General features: G+C 40.7%; 1 protein-coding gene and 1 pseudogene across 1 annotated transcript in view; both read left to right on the top strand.

The window, feature by feature from the left end:
* The window catches only part of Vom1r22 (vomeronasal 1 receptor 22), a 33,142-nt gene extending 14,414 nt beyond the window's left edge, over positions 1-18,728 (top strand). The window contains exons 2-4 of the mRNA XM_063280556.1: positions 13,415-13,485; positions 17,515-17,558; positions 18,661-18,728. Coding sequence (XP_063136626.1) covers positions 13,415-13,485; positions 17,515-17,558; positions 18,661-18,728 — 183 coding nt within the window. The remainder of the gene's footprint in view (positions 1-13,414; positions 13,486-17,514; positions 17,559-18,660) is intronic.
* Vom1r-ps26 (vomeronasal 1 receptor pseudogene 26) lies at positions 8,060-9,036 on the top strand (annotated as a pseudogene).
* Positions 18,729-21,201: the final 2,473 nt, after the last annotated feature.

Here is a 21,201-nt window from a genome sequence, read left to right as displayed (position 1 = left end):
TAGGCTTCTACTTGTTTATTAATGTTTTCCTGTGTTTCTCTAAGGGAGTTCTTCACGTCTTTCTTAAAGTCCTCCAGCATCATGATCAAATATGATTTTAAATCTAGGTCTTGCTTTTCTGGTGTGTTTGGATATTCAGTGTTTGGTTTAGTGGGAGAATTGGGCTCTGATGATGCCATGTAGTCTTGGTTTCTGTTGCTTGGGTTCCTGCGCTTGCCTCTCGCCATCAGATTATCTCTAGTGTTACTTTGTTCTGGTATTTCTGACATTGGGTAGACTGTCCTATAAGCCTGTGTGTCAGGAGTGCTGTAGACCTGTTTTCCTGTTATCTTTCAGCCAGTTATGGGGACAGAGTGTTCTGCTTTCAGGCGTGTAGTTTTTCCTCTCTACAGGTCTTCAGCTTTTCCTGTGGGCCTCTGTCTGGGGTTTACCAGGCAGGTCACTTGCAGCAGAAAAGTTGGTCTTACCTGTGGTCTCGAGGCTCATGTTTGCTCGTGGGGTGTTGCTTACGAGCTCTCCGTGATGGCAGCAACCAGGAAGATCTGCGCGGCCCTTTCCGGGAGCTTCTGTGCACCAGGGTTCCAGATGGCATTTGGTGTTTTCCTCTGGCGTCAGAGATGTGTGCAGAGTGCAGTCTCTTCTGGTTTCCCAGGCGTGTCTGCCTCTCTGAAAGTTTAGCTCTCCCTCCCACGGGATTTGGGTGCAGAGAACTGTTTATCCAGTAGATCGCTTCAGGTTCTGGCGGTGTCTCAGACGCAGCGATCCTGCTGCTCTTGGGCCTTCATTTTTATTTCTTATTTTATTAGTTTGGATACTGTCTCTGTAGCTTTTAGTTAGTTTAGGTAAGGTTCTATCTATCTTGTTTATTTTCTCAAGAAGAAGTTCTTTGTTTCTTCTTGGTTGATTTCACTCCTGAGTTTAATTATTTCCTGTAATCCTCTCCTCTTGGGTTGTATTTTCTTCTTCTCTTCCTCTAGAGCTTTCAGATGTGCTGTTAAGTTGCTAGTGTAGGATCTCTGCAAAGTCTTTATGAAGGTACTAAGTACTATTAATTTTCATCTTATCACTGCTTTCATTTTGTCCCAGAAGTTTGAGTGTGCTGTGACTTCATTTTCATTTAATTCTAGAAAGTCTTTACTGTTTTTCTTTATTTCTTCCCTGACCAAGTTATCATTAAATAGAGAGTTGTTCTGTTTCCTTGAGTATATGGGTATTGTGTTGTTTTTGTTGTTATTAAAGACCATCCTTAGTCAGTGGTGATATGATAGGAAGCATGGGATTGTTTCAGTCTTTGCATATCTACTGAGACATGTTTTGAGTCCAATTATATTGGCAGTTTTGGAGAAGGTACCATGAGGTACTAAGAAGAAGGTATATTCTTTTGTTTTAGAGTAAAAGATTTTTTAGATATCTGTTAAATACATTTGGTTCATAACTTCTGTTAGTTTCACTGTGTCTCTGTTTAGTCTCTGTTTCAGTGGCCTGTCCATTGGTGACAGTGAGGTGTTGAAGTCTCTGACTAATAGTGTATGAAGTTCAATGTATTTTTTGAGCTTTAGTAAAGTTTCTCTTATGAATGTAGTTGTCCTTGCATTCTGATAATAGTTGTTTAGAATTGAGACTTCATCCTGGTGGATTTTTTTCTTTGATGAGCATGAACTGTCCTTTCTTGACTCTTTTGATAAATATTGGTTAAATGTCTAATTGTTGGATATTAGAATGGCTACTTTCACTTGTTTCTTGAGACCATTTGCTTGAAAAACTTTTTTCCAGCCTTTTTGTCTGAGGTAGTATCTGTTTTTGTCACTGAGTTGTGTTTCTTGTTTGCTGCAAAATGCTGGGTCCCATTTGTGTATTCAGTTTATTTGCCTACATCATTTTATAGAGAAATAGACTCCATTGATGTTGAGAGATATTAAAGACTGATCATTGTTATTTCCTATTATTTTTGTTGTGAGAGATGGTATTATGTGCCTGTATGATTCTCTTCATTTAGATTTGTTGTGAGATGTTAAATTCCCTTTGAGTTTTTTTGTTTGTTTGGTTGGTTGGTTGGTTTTTGTGGTATCATTACCCTCCCCATTTTGGAGTTTTTCCTTCTAGTAATCTCTGTAGGCCTATATTAGTAGAAATATTTTTTAATTTTGTTTTGGCATGAATATCTTGTCTTTTTCATGTACCATGATTGAAAGTTTACAATTACAATTCTTTCTTTGTTCTGTACATTTAGTGTTTTGATTATTATGTGATGGGAGGAATTTTCTTTTCTTTTTTTTTTTGGAAATTCTAATTTCTTTAATTTTTTCCTTTTCTTTTAATGGATATTTATTTTTATTTGAAATGTTATCCCATTTACTGGTTTCCCCTCCAGGAACCTCCTATTCCATTGCGCAGACCCTGCTTCTATGAGTGGGCTCCCCCACCCACCCACCCTGGCATTCTCCTACACTGGGTAATTTACAAATTTACATTGTATTCTGTGTTTTCTGGATATTTGGGGTTAGTATTTGAAGATATTTGTCAATATCTTCTTTGATAACTTATACACTTCAGATTCTTCTATGTCATGTATTCTGTAGCTCCTGATCTCTTTCCTAAGTTGTCCAACTCCAGGGTTGCCTTCTTTCGAAATTTCCTTATTGATTCTATTTTCATCTTTAGGTCTTGGACTATTATTTTCAATTTCCTCATCTGTTGGATTATGTTTTCCTGTATTTCACTAAGGGATTAGTTTCCTCTTTATGTACTTATATCTATTTGCCTGTGTTGTGTATTTCTTTAAGGGAGTTATTTATGTCCTCCTTAGTGGCCTCTATAATCTTCATGAGATGGGAGTTTATGTCAGAATCCTGTGCTTCAGGTGTGTTTAAAATATCCAGGGCTTGCTGTAGTGTGGTAACTGTGTCCTGATGGTGCCAAATTTCTTTGGCTTCTGTTGCTTATGTTCTTGTGCTTGCCTCTTGCAATCTTGTTATTTCTGGTGATACCTGGCCTGGTTGTCTTGGACTGGAGCCTGTCCCTTCTTGTAGGCAAGGTAAGCTGTGTGAGCTGGGTTAGAGAGGTCTCCTGGGAGGTAGACAGTGCTGTCTCTGTTTAGGGTTGTCTCCTATGTCCCTGGTTATGGATGACTTTCTGGGAGACAGGAAAGATGTGTCCCTTCTTACAGTAGACCTTCTGAGGGACATATAGGCTTTGGGGTGCAGAAGACAGTCAAGAACACCCAATCTACCCTGAATGGAGTTGCAGACTGGAAGGAAGATGTGTCTATGGGAGGTTGGATAGGTCCTGTGACCTCTGGACTCCATGTGGTCCCAGCTGGGATAGGTATTGGATAGGTATCCTGGGATAGGATAGTCAGTCCCCTGTGACTCTGTTTACAGCAGATCTCCTGGGAGAAAGGATGACTTTAACATGTGGGAAAGGGGCAGGAATGGTCCCAGGCAGAGTTGCAGACTGAAAGGAAGATATCTTACCTAAGGATTTTTAAGTATACTATGTATAAACCATGACCCTAAGATCCAACCCATCAGGTGTTTAGCATTAACAGCAATCTAAAGAGTAAACTGATGTCAGAGCCACATGGTACTTTTCCAAAAATTGTTTCTCTTCCTACTTACTTTCTAATTATTATTCTAAAGTATCTGCCAGACACTCATTCTGTTTCTGTAATCTCACTTAACTGCTTGCTACAAAAAAAATGATAATGTCCCAAGTAGCAGAAAATCCTGGCTTGAGATGATTGTGTTTTATGCCTGTAAAAGCTACAGTTTCTGTCTTGCCCTTTCATAGCAGCTCACGGATTATGAAATGAAGCTGTTGTTTCCATGTTTTTATAAATAAACTTTTAAAATATTTATTATTTGTGTGCTTGCTTGCTTTTTTAGTGTTTGATACACAGTTTTCAGAGACAGGGATTCTCTTTGTAGTACTGTTTATCTTGAAACTCTCTGTACACAAGGTCGCCCTTGAAATCACAGAGATCCTTCTGCCTCTGCTTTTTGAGTGTTGGGATGAAATATTTTCACATCCTTCTCCTATTGTTTTATTAATCTTATAGATTGAAAATACTTTTGTCTGGTCATCTTTCCCAGGTAGTCTCAAATTCCATAATTTGGATCCAATTAGATGGATCCAATATCTTAGATGCCTGAAATGGAAAGAGACCAGTCAAGTAACTTAGAAGAATCAGAGACCAGAACTTCCTAAAAACAGAGACCAGCCACACTACTTGGAAGAGATTTTGACCAAGAAATTCCTGCAGAGGAAGATCTGCAAACTGTCTTGATTTATGTTTAGGTTGTACAATGCATTCCAGTTTTTCACTTTTCCTGAAATCCAATGTTCACTTGGATGGACTTTAGAAATACTGATGTGTTTGATCCATTTCTCTTCCCTGTTTAATTCCTCACCTATAAATCATTACAGTAACAGTTATTGGCTTACCAAGTTGATTTCATGTTATCCAAATGAGATCAATCATCAGTTCCCTATTAAGAATATGTTCAGTATTGTTCATATCATTCCAAGAACAGTATATTATAACAATATCTTTTACTGAAAGATAATGTAGGAAGTAAGGTATAAGCATTGGTCTACAGAGTTACAATGTTTGACACCATTTTTATTATCCAGGAGAGGACTACTTTTACAAGATAATGGAGAAGGAAATTATACTATTAAGAACTTAGTATGAAACTAGAGACTTTGAAGCATTCTATCAAGAGACACGACAATATTTATGAGGTTAGATATGCTATTACTGACCTTAGAAACTAATACCCATATTTGAATAATGATCACAGTGCAAAAAAGGGAATCAGAAACACCAAAGTAGGACATGTTTAGGTAAATCAAAAGCAATACTGTTATGTTGGTTTGAAAATGCTTGGTGAGGGAGTGGCACTATTTAAAGATATGGGATTCTCTGCGTAGGCGTGGTCTTCATTCTCTAGTGGCCAACACTGCAAACAGCTCCTCAGCCACCAGTCTGACCTAAGTAGGCTCTCATAACTTCTATCCTGGATAATTTAGTTTACTTAATATTTGAGGGTTTGTTTATGTAACTGCACATGCTGTGAGTTTATGGGTGTAGGAACCTTGTCATATGCCAAAGACAACATTTATATCAAACCTGTCTATCTTCTGAACTTCTGGAATTTTTCCACCCATTCTTATGCCTCAGGTTGATGGGTAACACTTGGCACTTGTCTCATCAAGAGTTGAATACTCACAACTGCTTATTTTAGCAGTACACTGTGTGTTTATTATAACAACTACTTTGAACAGAATTCTTCTTTGTATTTGCCACGACCCACTGTAATAAGAAACTTCTGTTGCAGAAGTTTGGAAGAATCTTATATCCAGGTATACATGTAAATATTTAGGAGGCATTTTGACAACATGAAAATTAACAAAACAATTTCAGTGTGTCCTCATTGGGTTTAAATGTTTCCTGATATATTCACAGTCTCGGGAGTGTATCTGCTCCTCTGCAACATATTTCAAACCCAATGAAAAGAACATTTGGTTATCCAATAAAGAATCTTGTCAGTGTTGCCCAAGTCACACATTTTGTTTACCAGATCAGTACTGTAGAATGCACTGTTCCATTACAAATAGTCCATTGATATCTCTCCTTTCCAGGCAACCTAGTAGTATGTAAGCTAGTACTATGTAACCTAGGCAGTATGAAGAGTTTTCTAGCCTATTTATAATTAATTTCTCTATCACCTACACAAAAAGTATAAGCCATATGGAGTAGGAGAAAATTGTAATATAATTATGGAGCAGGAAATTAGGGAGTGGACCAAGAGCAATGTCAAATGCTGAATTTTGTTCTGGTATCTTACGCCTCGCTGACCACTAACTAGTATGCAGGTATGTGTAGCATGTAATTTTCAAAACAAAATCATGCTTCCAACTACCTGGAAGTGCCTAAGCTCTGGGCTGGGCTCTCTGATGTAATCTGTACTTACTCAGCTCCAACAACAGCCAGCTGGCCATTCTTTATGGGAGCTGTGATCCCTCCCCCACCTCCTCCCTGTTAGCTTCTCCAAGCCATCAACAACCACCAGGCTGCCTTCTTTCTTCTCCTGCACAACTTTGGTCTGCAGATAGAAAACACTAGACAACTTTGCTATTTTAAAACTAGCCAGATAACTCAATGGCAGGGCAAATAATTTCCTGCCCTAATCTTATCAGCTGGCTTCCTCCAACCTCCTCAATCCCCATAGGTAGCAAAAGCTACAAATTCTAGGTACCGAAAAACATACATGACTGAAGATTCCAACTCATCAAAAGGCCTGGTCCTAATTCTTTTTCTCTACCTGTTTCCCTTCTTTTCCTCCTGGCACCTGGACATCCCAACTTTTGGCGTTTGCCCAGCAATTGGCTTCTACTTTATTTATCGACACAATCAAAAACCAATTAGGAAAACAACACCTCCCTCTACAGGTATGTAATCTTATTAGTTTGGCTTCTTGAGGAAGAAATTATCAAATAGATGGTAAGTATACTGATGAGTATTTAAAGAGCTTCACAATCAGAGAATTAATGTCATAAAAAGATGAAAGACATGCAATAGTGGGAAATTCCCACACATCTAGTCATTTTTGTCACATTTCTTAATATTCTTGTATCTAAAATTAAAAAGCGATGGAAAGAAATTAAGTATAAAAATACAATTCCAGAGTGTGGAAAGTTACTTCTGAGAAAATCAGGAACTTGTTGAGGCACAAAACTTACTTTATCCTTCTTATGTCAGACTTTAATGCTTCCAGTTTCTTTCCTGTGAGATACTCTTTCCTCCATCAATAAAGGATAAGCAAGGAAGACCCTCCCCAGTCTGTCCATCATTCACTTAAGTCATTTTCAGAAAAGACTTTTGTCTTAGTTAATAATCAGCTAGGAGGTGTTTCTCTGAAGAGTCCATAGATTGTTATTTCCAATTGCTACTGAAAGTGAAATGCAGGTCTTAGAGGCGGGGACATAACAGAATTGCAGGGACATATCTCAGACACTGGTTTACTGAGTCCAGCTGACCTATTCTGATCTATGTGGCCAGTTAGATGATATTTATCTAGGTAAGAAGAATAGTACAGGGAATGAAAATGATTGCCACCTGAAAGTCACAGTGTAAAGGTAGAAACCTCTGTGATGCACTGTGAGTTCTCAGAGCATGAAAAAGAGTTAAATAATGAGTAAACTGTGTCCTGACATTAATGTCTTGTTGATATACAATACAGTTTTACAAGTACTAGTGTTTTTCCCCATGAGGTTGACTAAATGATATATGATGAAGACAATTATTTGAAAAGAATCATTGGAACTATTCCTAACATCAATCATGTGAGGCACATTGGGTCTGTTCTGTTATTGTGAGGATTTTGCCCTTTTACAAATAGTTTATCATGATGTAGGTTATGGTTGCTTCATAATGACCTAAATTCTCTAACATTAACTGAGAGAGCTCAATATTTACTTATGTTATAATTAAAAAACAAAATAAATATTTATGACTACTTGGAATTATGTTGCAGCAAAAAGATGAAGCCATGAATATATTACTCAAGTTTTTAATTTATATTTGTTGAATAAATTATTAAATAAAATTATTTCATTTTTGTTGGGTTTATATTGTTAGGATTGCATAGAACCTGATAATATATTTAAATACATTGCTATAAAAACTACCCCAGCTAGATGGCACACAGAGTGTTGGGTCACTTAATTTTCTCTCTCACTGACTCAGCCAGTTTTAAGACTCCATTTCAGTCTTAAATGGAGTGTAAAGTTACAAAGACTCTCTAACCATCATTCAATTATTTTTAGATTTTACATTATACTTTTTTAACTTTATTTTATAATTTTTATAACCACTTAAGTTCAGTGATTGCTGCCCCACATGCTGTAAAAAGTTCACGGCAGAGCTTTGTGTATGATGTATGAATATAAGTTACTGTACTAGCATAATCACACAGAGAAAGTAAAGTCAGATGATTATGTATAGTGAGACATATTCTGAATGACACAATAAATGCAGTCTTGGCTTTATCTTCCCATGCAGGTTCCTTGGACTGACAGCAGGACCTGCTACCTAGGTACAGCCAGTAACCTTGTAGTACGAGTTATCTTCATTTCACAGACTGTCATTACATTTGGGGCATTTCCTGTGTCCTCCAGTAGTATCTTGTTAACCTCAGGAGTACTGGTTAAGGTACACAAACTGAATGCTGATGTTCTTCACTCTAGCCAAAATCTTAAGTCTACTTTGCAAAGGAGTGTCCCCAAATAATGGCATTTTTTGTTGCAAATATTTTTTCAATGATTCTGGATGCAAATGACTTTGCTATATTCACAGAGTGGGCAGAGGTGAGTGCACAGGCACCACTACTTTCTCAAGTGTCTTTCAGGCTATCACCATCAGCTTTTGAGACTCCAGATGGGTAGTACTTCAAGGAAGAATATACAAATACATTTGGTCTTGTATATACCTCAGCTGCATCCTGTGCATGTTTGTCAGTAGTCTAAATTTTGTGTATGTGAGAGCATTATTCAGCAAGTACAACACAGCAAGCAAAGATACGGAATATTGTCATGCAATTTGCCTTAATAAAACCATTGATGTACTATATACAACAATACTGTTAGTTTCTGCTTTTCATTTTGTGGGGTTCATTGTCTGGGCCAGTGCCTCCATTTTGCACGGGTATATGCAGGGCCAGATCTCTTTAGCATACTTCCTTGAGTCCAGAGTCAAAACCCAATCTTCTCTTGATGAGGCTTATGTGGTTTATTTTACATGCTCCTGAATACATATTATGTGCTTAACCTTTTTTTAGTAATCGCAGTTAGTTCCTCACAAGTATGTCTATATTAGTTGCCTGGCATTTCCCAACTACAAGTTTCTTCATGATCATTATCCATGACTATAGTATGTCCAGTGATTCCTGCTTTCTTTGCATAAAAAATTATATTAAAATACGTTTAAACTGCGAGGTTTTACACAATTTTATTTTGTACATTATCATACTCTGACAATTAGAAGTGTAGTACATTATCTATTTTGTTGGGAACGATGCCATTAAAACCCTCCATTATTGATGTTAATGTTATAGTTAGAGTTATGTATGACTGGGTTCATGGAAAATCCCCAGCCAACTGCAGAAGACTAATACAAATCTGGTGATCAGGATGCCTAGTGATATGACAAACTTGTGACCTTTCTGGGAAACCAACATCTAGTCATCAGGTTGCCTAATGATATGACAAACTTGTGGTGGTCAGGATAACTAATGATATGACAAACTTGTGACCTTTCTGACATCCTGTTGATGTCAACCAATTGCCTGACCACAGGAGCAGTGTCCCTGGCCTGCAAATATGCTTCCCACTTCCTCTAACCCTCTGTCACGCCTGCTATGGTATAAATTGAGCCTTCGGAAAAATAAATTTGTCACTTTGTACAGACTCTTGTCTTGGTGTTCTTCTTCACGTCTCTGGTCCCCCATTCTCTTCCAAGTACACTCTGAACCCGTGTTGACTGTCCTGCAGGATGGGACACTACTTAATACAGATATGAATAGTTTATTCAAAGAATACAGTTAACTGTTAGTATATGCATATATATGTATGAATTTGAGCTTATATGCATGTACCTATGAGCATGAATTTACTTAGATAATTTTCATTATCAATCAAACAATATTTCCAAATATTTTGTACAACTTATATAAATTTAAAAGGATAATTTCTAACTGAGCATATATCTTGTGATTTTTAAAATTACTAATTCTTAGAGTGATATATTTTAACATCTAAAGTGTTGCTTAATGTTTTAATTGCATATTTTGTGAATAAATTATTAAATAAAATTACGCAAATAGATGGACTGGAAAATATCATCCTGAGTAAGGTAACCCAATCACAGAAAAACGCACATAGTATGCACTGATTCATAAGTGGATATTAGCCCAAATGCTCAAATTACCCTAGATGCATGTTGTAGTTTGCCCTGAAGTTTTCTATATTTGGATGCTAATTTCACTGCCCCAAGGACAGCTACCTAGTCACGTACTCAGGAATCAGGTGACACCAGAACCTTTCCCCATTGAATTTGTAAAGTACAGGTGAGGGTCAAGTACAGGATAGAAGGAGGCCTGTCATTGGAGGAGAAGAAAGGATGGGCGGGAGAGAAGTTTGAAGGAAGAGGAGGAAACTAGAACAGAAAGGAGAGACAAGAGAGAGGAGAAGGTGAGAAGCCATGGCAGGTGATGTTAAGATTCTGCTCTGTGTATTTACAGGTTGTTATTAATGTTCCTAAGGGATGGATGGTACCAGGCTTTGTATGTTTAAGTGGTCAATTATGTCTTATCAATTGGATCTAAGATTATTGCGTTGTGTGTTCTTTTATGTGAGGGTTTGAGTGTATGAAAGTGTGCAGCTGGAATATGTTTCTGCCAAGATATCTAGTAGATATCTTGGTGCATCACGGTGCAGACCTAGCGAGGTAAAATGCAACCCATACTCATTTATTTTTATATTTTTACAACAACAGATGCACAGAACACATGAAACTCAAGAAGGATGACCAAAATGCGAATGCTTCACTCCTTCTTTAAAAGGGGAACAAGAATACCCTTGGCAGGGAATAGGGAGGCCATTCAGAGCCTGCCCCACATGTGGCCCATACATATACAGCCACCAAACTAGATAACATGGATGAAGCAAAGAAGTGCAGGCTGACAGGAACCGGATGTAGATCTCTCCTGACAGACACACTCAAATTCTTAAACAATAACGGATGCATTTCTTTTAGTAATTTTTTGAAATTTAAATGATTGTATTTCCTGAGTGAAATATGCAAACTACTACATTCAAAAACAAAACAGAATGAAAAACAAAATGAAAAAAGAGACTGCTGGGATGAAAGCATACATTTTTTTCCTTTTTTTTTTTCTCCATCTTTATTAACTTGAGTATTTCTTATTTACATTTCAATTGTTATTCCCTTTCCCGGTTTCTAGGCCAACATCCCCCTCACCCTCACCCTCCCCTTCTATGGGTCTTCCCCTACACATCCTTCCCCCATTACTGCCCTCCCCCCAACAATCACGTTCACCAGGGGTTCAGTCTTGGCAGGACCAAGGGCTTCCCCTTCCACTGGTGCTCTTACTAGGCTATTCATTGCTACCTATGCAGTTGGAGGCTAGGGTCAGTCCATGTATAGTCTTTTGATAGTGGCTTAGTCCCTGGAAGCTCTGGTTGGTTGGCATGGTTGTTCATATGGGGTCTCAAGCCCCTTCAATCTCTTTCAGTCCTTTCTCTGATTCCTTCAATGCGGGTCCTGTTCTCAGTTCAGTGGTTTCCTGCTGGCATTCGCCTATGTATTTGCCGTATTCTGGCTGTGTCTCTCAGGACAGATCTACATCCGGCTCCTGTTGGCCTGCACTTCTTTGCTTCATCCATCTTATCTAGTTTGGTGGCTGTATATGTATGGGCCACATGAGGGGCAGGCTCTGAATGGGTGTTCCTTCTGCCTCTGTTCTAAACTTTGCCTCCCTATCCCTCCCAAGGGTATTCTTGTTCCCCTTTTAAAGAAGGAATGATGAATTCACATTTCGTTCATCCTTCTTGAATTTCATATGTTCTGTGCATCTAGGGTAATTCGAGAATTTGGGCTAATATCCACTTATCAATGAGTGCATACCATGTGTGTTCTTCTGTGATTGGGTTACCTTACTCAAGATGATATTTTCCAGTCCATCCATTTGCCTATGAATTTCATAAAGTCATTGTTTTTGATAGCCGAGTAGTATTCCATTGTGTAGATGTACCACATTTTCTGTATCCATTTCTCTGTTGAAGGGCATCTGGGTTCTTTCCAACTTCTGGCTATTATAAATAAGGCTGCTATGAATATAGTCGAGCATGTGACTTTGTTATATGTTGAGGCATCTTTTGGTATAGAAAGCATACATTTTCTACTGAAAATTCATTTTGTATCTAAACATACAAAATACTTTGTATCAAAACATACAAAATACTTGGAAAGAAGGAGGTTTTTTTTACTACTATGAGTATGAATAGGCATAAAGAGTCTGCAGACCATAATTATAGTAGAGACAGTAAATCAAGATAAAAGTATCAAAATACAAAATAAGAAGTAACTTCTAATGATAAAATGGCCCATTTGGCCTGTGATCCTGGCCTAAACTTTAATCCCAAGATCTGGGAAGAAGAAGCAAGCAGATTTCTGAGTTTGGGGCCAGCCTGGTCTACAGAGTGAGTTTCAGGGTCAGCCACAGCTACACAGAGAATCCCTGTCTTAAAGAAAAGAAAACACCACCAAAAAGTCCATTGAATAGGAAGTCCTTAATCAATACAGGTAAAAAGGTACAAAACCCAGAATGCAGACATAGCAGGGGTAACAAAGGGAGGGGGAAGTGGGAAACATTTACACAGGCCAAGGACACAGTGTTCTTGTTGTCAGGCAATTGACTGACATCAACAAGATATTCGTTTCTCAGAAAGGTCACAAGTTTGTCATCTCACTAAGCATCCTGACCACCAGATGTATTTCTCATAAAGGTCACAAGTTTTTCATATCATTAGTCAACATGACCCCCATATTTGTATTAGCGTTCTGCAGCTGGCTGGGGATTTTCCATTTTCCTGACCTCTTAATGAACCCAGTCATACTTAACTCTAACTATAATATTAACATCAATAATGGAGGGTTTTAAGGGCATAGCTCCCAACACTATAGCAATGGAAACCACTTGGACATATCATGACAACAGACAATAGAAGATGTCATGCCCACCTCGGCCAGCAAGGAAGACACAACACGGTTGGATTCTTCTCAACAGCCTTTACTGCAGGACACCTTCATTCTTGATACAGGGAGGCAGCGGCGGCAGCAGCCAGCCCTAAGTGTGACAGTTCCAAAAGTGTTACAGCTCCAAGTGTTACAGCTTCAAATGTTACCGCGCCGAGCGGCAAAGCCGCTCGCCTTATATACACAACAGTATGCTAATATTCTTTCAGGGATTGGTGGGGCACGAGTCACCCCACTGTCATCCCAGCTACTTGTCCTCCAGAGATTGGTGCGGCATGAACTTCCATTAGCATAGTACCGCCCCAGCCAGCCTGACGTCAGGTGCAAAACCCCACGCATGTGCAGTACTGTTGTTCACCACAGGAGGGCGCCAGATTCACCTCATTATCATACAGCTGCCCTGACAGGGGACAAGCCTGCACATGCGTGGTAAGTTATTCACATTCGGACGCAGCTGGCTGTCAGCACCATCTTTACTTCGCCACGCCGCTCCCTACATCTCCCCCTTTTTTGTTTAATAAAATGACTGGTCTAGATCTGGGTGTCACATCAACCTTGTCATTGCTCCTGTCTTAGGTCATTCCTTACGATGACTCGGCCTTACCCATCGCTGGGTCACCCTATCGCCACCGAGCCCTGTGTCTTAGGTTGGTCCGAGTTCGAGGAAAGTTTCCCGTCCCTGGATACAATGACCCCCACATGACTGTGACAAAATGATCTAGGGCGAACTCTTAATCTTTCAAAGAGGCCAGCCATATATTGGGAGAAGCACCATCGTCAATAGCGTTCATAGCCTGGTAAACAACCGCTTTGTGTCTGGCATGTTCCCTTTTTAAACGGCCAATAAGCCAGAGACATACTCCGCATCCCAGGAGGACAATAGCTCCCCAGGCAAACATGCCCGCCCACTCCTTAAAAAAGAAGAAAGCATTGGTGATCCATGAGGTAAAGTCTTCAATTGTGATGGGGTCCAGCCTAGTGCTGTTGAGGACAGCAATCAGCATCAGCATTACCATTCCCAGTAGTACTAGTAGGGTTTGTAGTCTCATCTTCAGGAAGAGCAGAAGGTAATTTTCGAGTCAAGCGCTCAGGTACCCAAATTGGATTTTCTTGATTCTGCGGAAAAACACAAACAGCTCCCCTAGATCTCGAAATCACGGGATCTGGGCCACGCCATTCATCAGTTAAGACATCCTTCCACTTTACTTCTGCATTAGTTATAGGTGTAGTAGCAGCATGGCGATCCGCAGCAGAGCGGCCATGCGCATCCAAATAAAGTAAAAAGAGCTAAAGAAAGTTGTTCTTTTGGTGTTCGGCTGCTGGCAATTCCCTCTTTTTGTTTTTTTATAAGCTCTTTTAAGGTACGATGTACCCTTTCCACAATTCCTTGACCTTGGGGATTGTATGGCAATCCTGTAGTATGTTTGACCTGCACTGTCTGGCAAAATGCCTGAAAGGACTTTGCAGTGTAGGCAGGCCCGTTGTCTGTCTTGAGACTATCAGGCTTTCCCCAGGCTGCCCATGACTCTAAGCAATGGCTAATGGCATTACGAGCCTTTTCACCAGTCATCAGAGTAGCGTGTATAATACTGGAACAGGTATCAACAGAAACATGAGCATATTTTAAATTTCCAAATTGAGATATGTGTGTGACATCCATCTGCCAAAGTTTTATCGGGATCAGACCACGAGGGTTAATCCCCACATGAGGAGGGTGGTAAAATTGAACACAATTTTGGCAACGTAACACCACATCACAAGCTGCAGCTCTAGAGATTTTAAATTTTTGTTGAAGAGTAAAGTCAAGTACATGAAACTTTTGATGAAATTCTCTAGTGAGATCAACCGGAGCGGCATGAAAAATAAACTCTCTACAAGTATTAGCATCCACCAGGGCGTTATTACTGGTCATGGGACCAGGCAAATTAGTATGGGCTCGAATATGTTGTATGAAAAATTTATTTTTTCTGGCCCAAATCAAATTTTGTAATTCTAAAAGAATTTGACATACAGTACTAGTCGACCGAATTGGCCCTGCAATCTCAAGTGAGCGCACAGCATTAACTACATAAGCAGAGTCAGAAATTAAATTAAAAGAATCATGAAATCCTTTGAAAACTTCCAATACAGTTTTACAGTCTGTAATTTGGGGGGTACCTGGACCGTATTGAATTAATACTGGTTCTTGAGAATCAACCATATAGGCACCTACACCTGTTTTGGAGCCATCTGTATAAATATCTAACGCTCCAGACAAAGGCTCTGAGGCAGTGATCTTAGGAAAGATCACTGGATGTTCAGTAAAAAATTGTAGCAGCGGATCCTTAGGATAATGATTGTCAAACTCTCCATCAAAACTACAGCATAATATGGCCCAATCATCTATCAAGGCACACAATGTTTCTATCTGAGCAGTTGTATATGGTACAATAATTTTCTTGGGTAAAATACCAAAATGCTGAATGCAAGATTTAACGCCTAACACAGCAAGCTGCGCAACAGCAGAAGGGTAATATTCAAGGGTCTTATTAGGAGAAATATGGGGATAAATCCAAAGAAGTGGACCTTGTTGCCATAGCACTCCTATAGGCTGACGAAAGGTTCTCAGTATACACAAAAGCAGATCTTCCTTTTCCTTGTACCTTCTTAGCATGGCCTTTTCTAATCTTTCTTCTACTTTCCTCAAGGATAATCATGCTTCCTTGGTTAAAACACGGGGTGAAGTAAGCTGAGAATCCCCTTTCAGGATCTCATAAAGTGGTTGTAAATCTACATTGGGCATTTTAATATAGGGTCGAATCCAATTTATGCTTCCTAGTAATTTTTGAAAGTCATTTAATGTTTTTAAATGATCTTTTCGTAATTCAATTTTTTGAGGAGAAATACTATGAGGAGTAATTTTAGTTCCTAAATATTCTCCCATTTGGCCCATTTGAACCTTTTCAGGTGCTATCACAATTGATTGTTTTCAAGCACCTTAACCACTTTTGCATAAGCCGCTTCTAGGGTGCCACGATCTTTAGCGGAAAGCAAGATATCATTCATAAAATGAATCATTCTTAATTTTGGGAATTGGTCACATACAGGCTGTAGGGCCTGTCCTACATAAAGTTGACACATAGTAGGGCTATTTGCCATACCTTGAGGCAAGACTACCCACTGATAGCGCTTATCAGGCTCCTCATTATTCATAGAGGGCAAAGTAAATGCAAATCGCAAGCTATCTTGCGGGGCAAGAGGGATGAAAAAAAGCAATCTTTAATATCAATAATAATAATAGGCCAATCAGCAGGAATGCTGGAGAGTAGTGGCAAACCTCTCTATATGGGACCCATTATTTGCATTTGAGAATTAATAGCTCTTAAATCATGTAATAATCGCCATTTTCCAGATTTTTTTCTTAATGACGAGTATGGGCGTATTCCAAGGTGATCTGGATGGTTGAATATGTCCTAATTGTAATTGTTCGAATACTAATTCAGCAGGAACAATTAATTTTTCAGAGGATAGAGGCCATTGAGGAACCCATAAAGGATCCCCTGTTTTCCACGTAATGGGTATTCCCCCGTCAATGGCCCCTAGGGAAAACCCAGACCCGTCCTGTCTTGTTTTTGTTTCGACAGTACTGGGTCAACTCGTCCTTGTAAGTTTTTCCTAGACCCTTTCTAGGCACGTAGCCCATTTCTGCCATCTTATCCTTGACTTGCGGGGAGTAATCATTAGTCAGTCTCATGTCTAGATTTATCAACACATCTCTGCCCCACAGTGTCACTGGAATGTCTATAACATAGGGAATAATCTTTCCTGATCTCCCTTCTGTATCTCTCCATATCAATTCTTTGGAGCTCATTAAAGGAGCCATTTCGTACCCTAAACCACGCAGGGCCTGAGATGATGTTTGCATAGGCCATCTAGGTGGCCAGTCATGAGCAGAGATAATACTACGATCTGCTCCAGTGTCCAACAGGCCAAGGAATGAACGTCCCTCCACAGTCAATGTTAACATTGGACGATCACTCAGTTCCAATGAGATAAAGGCAAATCGGGAACCTGTAGATCCCAAGCCCCTATCCCTTCTAATCCTATTTTCAGCAGGAAAGCGCTTATGCAAGTTAGGCAGAAGCAGCATTTGAGCAATTCTGTCTCCAGGAGAAATGGCAGTGACTCCCTGGGGGGAGGCTATCAGCACTTTTACTGTACCTAAATAATCAGGATCAATTACTCCGGGCACAGTCTGTAAACCTTCCAGGGCAGAGGAGGAGCATCCTAACAATAGCCCAACTGTATCTTTAGGGAGGGGTCCTCTAAAATCTGTATCTACAGGCTGCACTCCCACTTGGGGGGTTAGTACGAGTCTGGTGGTGGAGTGAAGGTCCAGTCCTGCGGAGCCTTTAAGGGTTCTCCTCGGTCCTTCGGGTGGCAAAGGAAAGGCCAAGGCCTCTGATTGTCCTGATCCTGTCTGTCGCCCTGCAGAGCCCCATATATTTGAGGGCCCTGGGGACGTGGGCCCCGTTGTCCGTTTTTTGGCCGTGCACCACCATATCCTGTCGCTAGGTGTCGGCCATCCAAGTCCTTCATAAATCTACACTCACTTGCCCAGTGGCTTCCCTTTTTACATTGTGCACATAGTCCAGGCTGCTTTGGTCTATCACTAAATCTTCCCTTATCCCTTTTAGGACACTGTCTTCGATAATGCCCTTTACTGCCACATTTGAAACAGGTATCCATGGTGGTATTTTTCCCTAACTGTACTACAGCTGCTGCTAGGCCAGCATTAGTCAATCGTCCTCCCAGTTCCCTGCAGACCTTCATCCAAACTTCTAAACCTTTTTGTTTGTATGGTGTTATGGCATTCCTACATTCTTTTGTACATTGCTCATATACCAGCTGCTTAATGAGAGGCATGGCTGTATCAGGGTCTCCGAAGATCTTGGTAGCAGCCTCTACCATGCGGGCCACAAAGTCTAAAAACGGCTCTGTGGGCCCTTGCAGAACCCTGGTAAGGTTCCCGGAGACTGCACCCTTATTAGGCAGTGCTTCCCATGCCTTGATGGCTATTTCATTTACTTGGCTATAAACTTGCTCTGGATAACCAGTCTGGTCCAGAGCAAATCTCCCTAGACCCAATAGCATGTCAGCGTCCCAATGTCTCTGAGGGTCTACTCCTGAGGCGAGATTAATGGCAGCCTGAGTATTAGCGTATTCAAAAAGATAAGATTTCCAATCTGTATTGACCTGAGGAGAGGCAGGCTTTAGCCAGACTTCCCCAATCCCCAGGGGTGAGGCAATACCTAGCAACAGCCTCAACTTGAGCCATAACAAAAGTTGCACTGACCCCATAGGTTCTGACTGATTCTGCCAATTGCTTCATAGTCTTAAAGTCAACGGGTTCATGATATCTATGCCCGTTAGCATCCAGAAACACTGGAAAACTTAATCCCATCTCTTTCCACACCTCTGGGCAAAAGGAAGCAGCCCCTGCTGGCTTCACCATGCTTTTATATTGAAGGTTATACAGAGGTGCTGTTGGTATAACTGCTTTCTTGCCTAGTCTCTCCCTCTCACACTGAGCAGCCTCTTCCTCGAGATCAGCCTCATCATCCTCACATCGTTTATCCTCTAAGCAGGCAGGGACCATTCACCAAAGAGGTTTTGGTCCGGGCTTAAGCTTGCCCTCTGTGGCCTCTCTATCCCACACAAAGAAGAAAAGAAACAAAATTACAAGCCCTACCCACAAAGGATCAATTGGAAACAATATTGCCATAGTTCCCAAACCTTTCCGCCTCTATACCAAGGCTTTCATCTTCTCTGCTTACCTCCAGAGAACTTTATTTATCTTACCTCCCTTATCCGGGAACTTGTCGCTCGTCCTGAAGGTGAAGAGTTCTGAGATCCACGAGGATGTCCTCAGTTCCCCGTCCAGGGCCACCACTTGGCACGCCCACCTCGGCCGGCAAGGAAGACGCAACACGGTTGGATTCTTCTCAACAGCCTTTACTGCAGGACACCTTCATTCTTGATACAGGGAGGTGGCGGCGGCAGCAGCCAGCCCTAAGTGTTACAGCTCCAAAAGTGTTACAGCTCCAAGTGTTACAGCTTCAAATGTTACCGCGCCGAGCGGCAAAGCCGCTCGCCTTATATACACAACAGTATGCTAATATTCTTTCAGGGATTGGTGGGGCACGAGTCACCCCACTGTCATCCCAGCTACTTGTCCTCCAGAGATTGGTGCGGCATGAACTTCCATTAGCATAGTACCGCCCCAGCCAGCCTGACTTCAGGTGCAAAACCCCACGCATGTGCAGTACTGTTGTTCACCACAGGAGGGCGCCAGATTCACCTCATAATCATACAGCTGCCCTGACAGGGGACAAGCCTGCGCATGCACGGTAAGTTATTCACATTCGGACGGGGCTGGCTGTCGGCGCCATCTTTACTTCGCCGAGCCACTCCCTACAAGAAGATATCCCTGAGAGGACAGGATAGTGTTCACCTGTCTGCAAATATAGTTCCTGATTCTTATCAAAACTATGTTTGTATTATTTTCAGGAATGGAGACATTAACACCAAAAAGTAGAGAATGTGCTAGAATACCAAAAGCCCTCCAATCTCAAAACAATAAATATACCTAGAGTTATTAATATTCATTATTTTATAATACATGAAAATCACTGAAATGAAAGCCATTTAATATTGGTATGTAGACCTGGTCAGTGATGTACATAGAATAACATGGCATTATTCACATGCACAGTCAGGTAAAATTTTATTTGCCTCCTTATATCAATTCTGCTATAGAAAGTCTTCTGATCTGAAAAATAGGATAAGCCTGAGGAAATTTTTCTCAGAGGAATATTCTAGAATTATTTCTAGTGAATAAGAATGCAGCAAAACTGATTTCATGTCCCACTTCTACTCTCACTTGAACCCCTTGCCATTCCTTCAGCAATCCTCCAACATACCTGGATCCTTAGCTATTGTCTCCTCCCTCTCCATCATCCAGGTCTCTTTGTTCTGATCCACAGGTGAGCAGGTCTGGGTGATCAGTGAATCCTGCACATGAGAAAATGATCCTTCAGAAAGCACCTGAACTTCTAACACAAGTACTGTGGATTCTGCAAGTGATTCCACAATTGCCATGCAGTGTCAGAATACTAAAAATACTGAGAAAGCATTTTAAGTTAGCATAATTGGAAGCCACTTTTAATCACTGCTTAGTCAAAACTCAAGGGCAGAAATGAATCTAAAAGATTGAGATGAGAATAGTATATACTAATGAGGTTCTGAATTTACCACTGACTAAAGATGATGAAAGTCTTGCACTACCAAAGATACTCACGTCAAGAACAAAATTTCACTTTACTCTGTGAGAACTGACTAATTCACACAAAACTCACACACTTGCAGAATAATATTCCAAAAAATTCAAGGAGTAAGGAAGGCTTACCAGAGTGTTGTAATTCTGCAATATCCACTCTCTGGACTGGAGCTGCAAGTACCCTGCCCTCCAGGAACCACCCGGAACTGAAGGGACCGGATCAACAGTTCTCTGCACCCAAATCCTGTGAAAGGGAGAGCTAAACCTTCAGAGGGGCAGACATGCCTGGGAAGCCAGAAGAGACTACACTCTGCCCACATTTCTGACTCCAGAGGAAAAGACCTAACACCATCTGGGACCCCAGTGCACAGGAGCTCCCAGAAAAGGTGGTGCAGGCCCTTCTGGTAGCTGTCCTCATGGAGAGCTCAAAAGCTGTCCCCCACGAGCAACTTGAGCTTTGGGACCACAGGGAAGACCAACTTTTCTGTTCCAAGCCACCTGCTTGATTGACCCAGGACACAAGCCCACAGGAACAGCTGAAGACCAGTAGACAATAAAGACTATCCGCCTGAAAGCAGAACACTCTGTTCCCATAACTGGCTGAAAGAAAACAGGAAAACAGGTCTACAGCACTCCTGGCACACAGGCCTATAGGACAGTCTAGCCACTGTGAAAAATAGCAGAACAAAGTAACACCGGAGGCAATCTGATGGCAAGAGGCAAGCACAGGAACCCAAGCAACAGAAACCAAGACTGCATGGCATCATCAGAGCCCAATTCTACCACCAAAGCAAACACTGAATATCCAAACACACCAGAAAAGCAAAAATCTAGATTGAAAATCATATTTGATCATGATGCTGGAGGACTTCAAGAAAGACATGAAGAACTCCCTTAGAGAAATGCAGGAAAACATAAATAAACAAGTAGAAGCCTATAGAGAGGAATCACAAAAATCCCTGAAAGAATTCCAGGAAAACAAAAACAAACTGTTGAAGGAATTAAAAAGGGAAATAGAAGCAATCAAGAAAGAACACAGGGAGAC

The sequence above is a fragment of the Rattus norvegicus genome, chromosome 1, assembly GCF_036323735.1.
Source record: "Rattus norvegicus strain BN/NHsdMcwi chromosome 1, GRCr8, whole genome shotgun sequence".
NCBI classification, from domain to species: domain Eukaryota; kingdom Metazoa; phylum Chordata; class Mammalia; order Rodentia; family Muridae; genus Rattus; species Rattus norvegicus.
The sequence above is the reverse complement of the archived record's forward strand: the minus strand, read 5'-3'. Positions and strand labels throughout refer to the sequence as shown.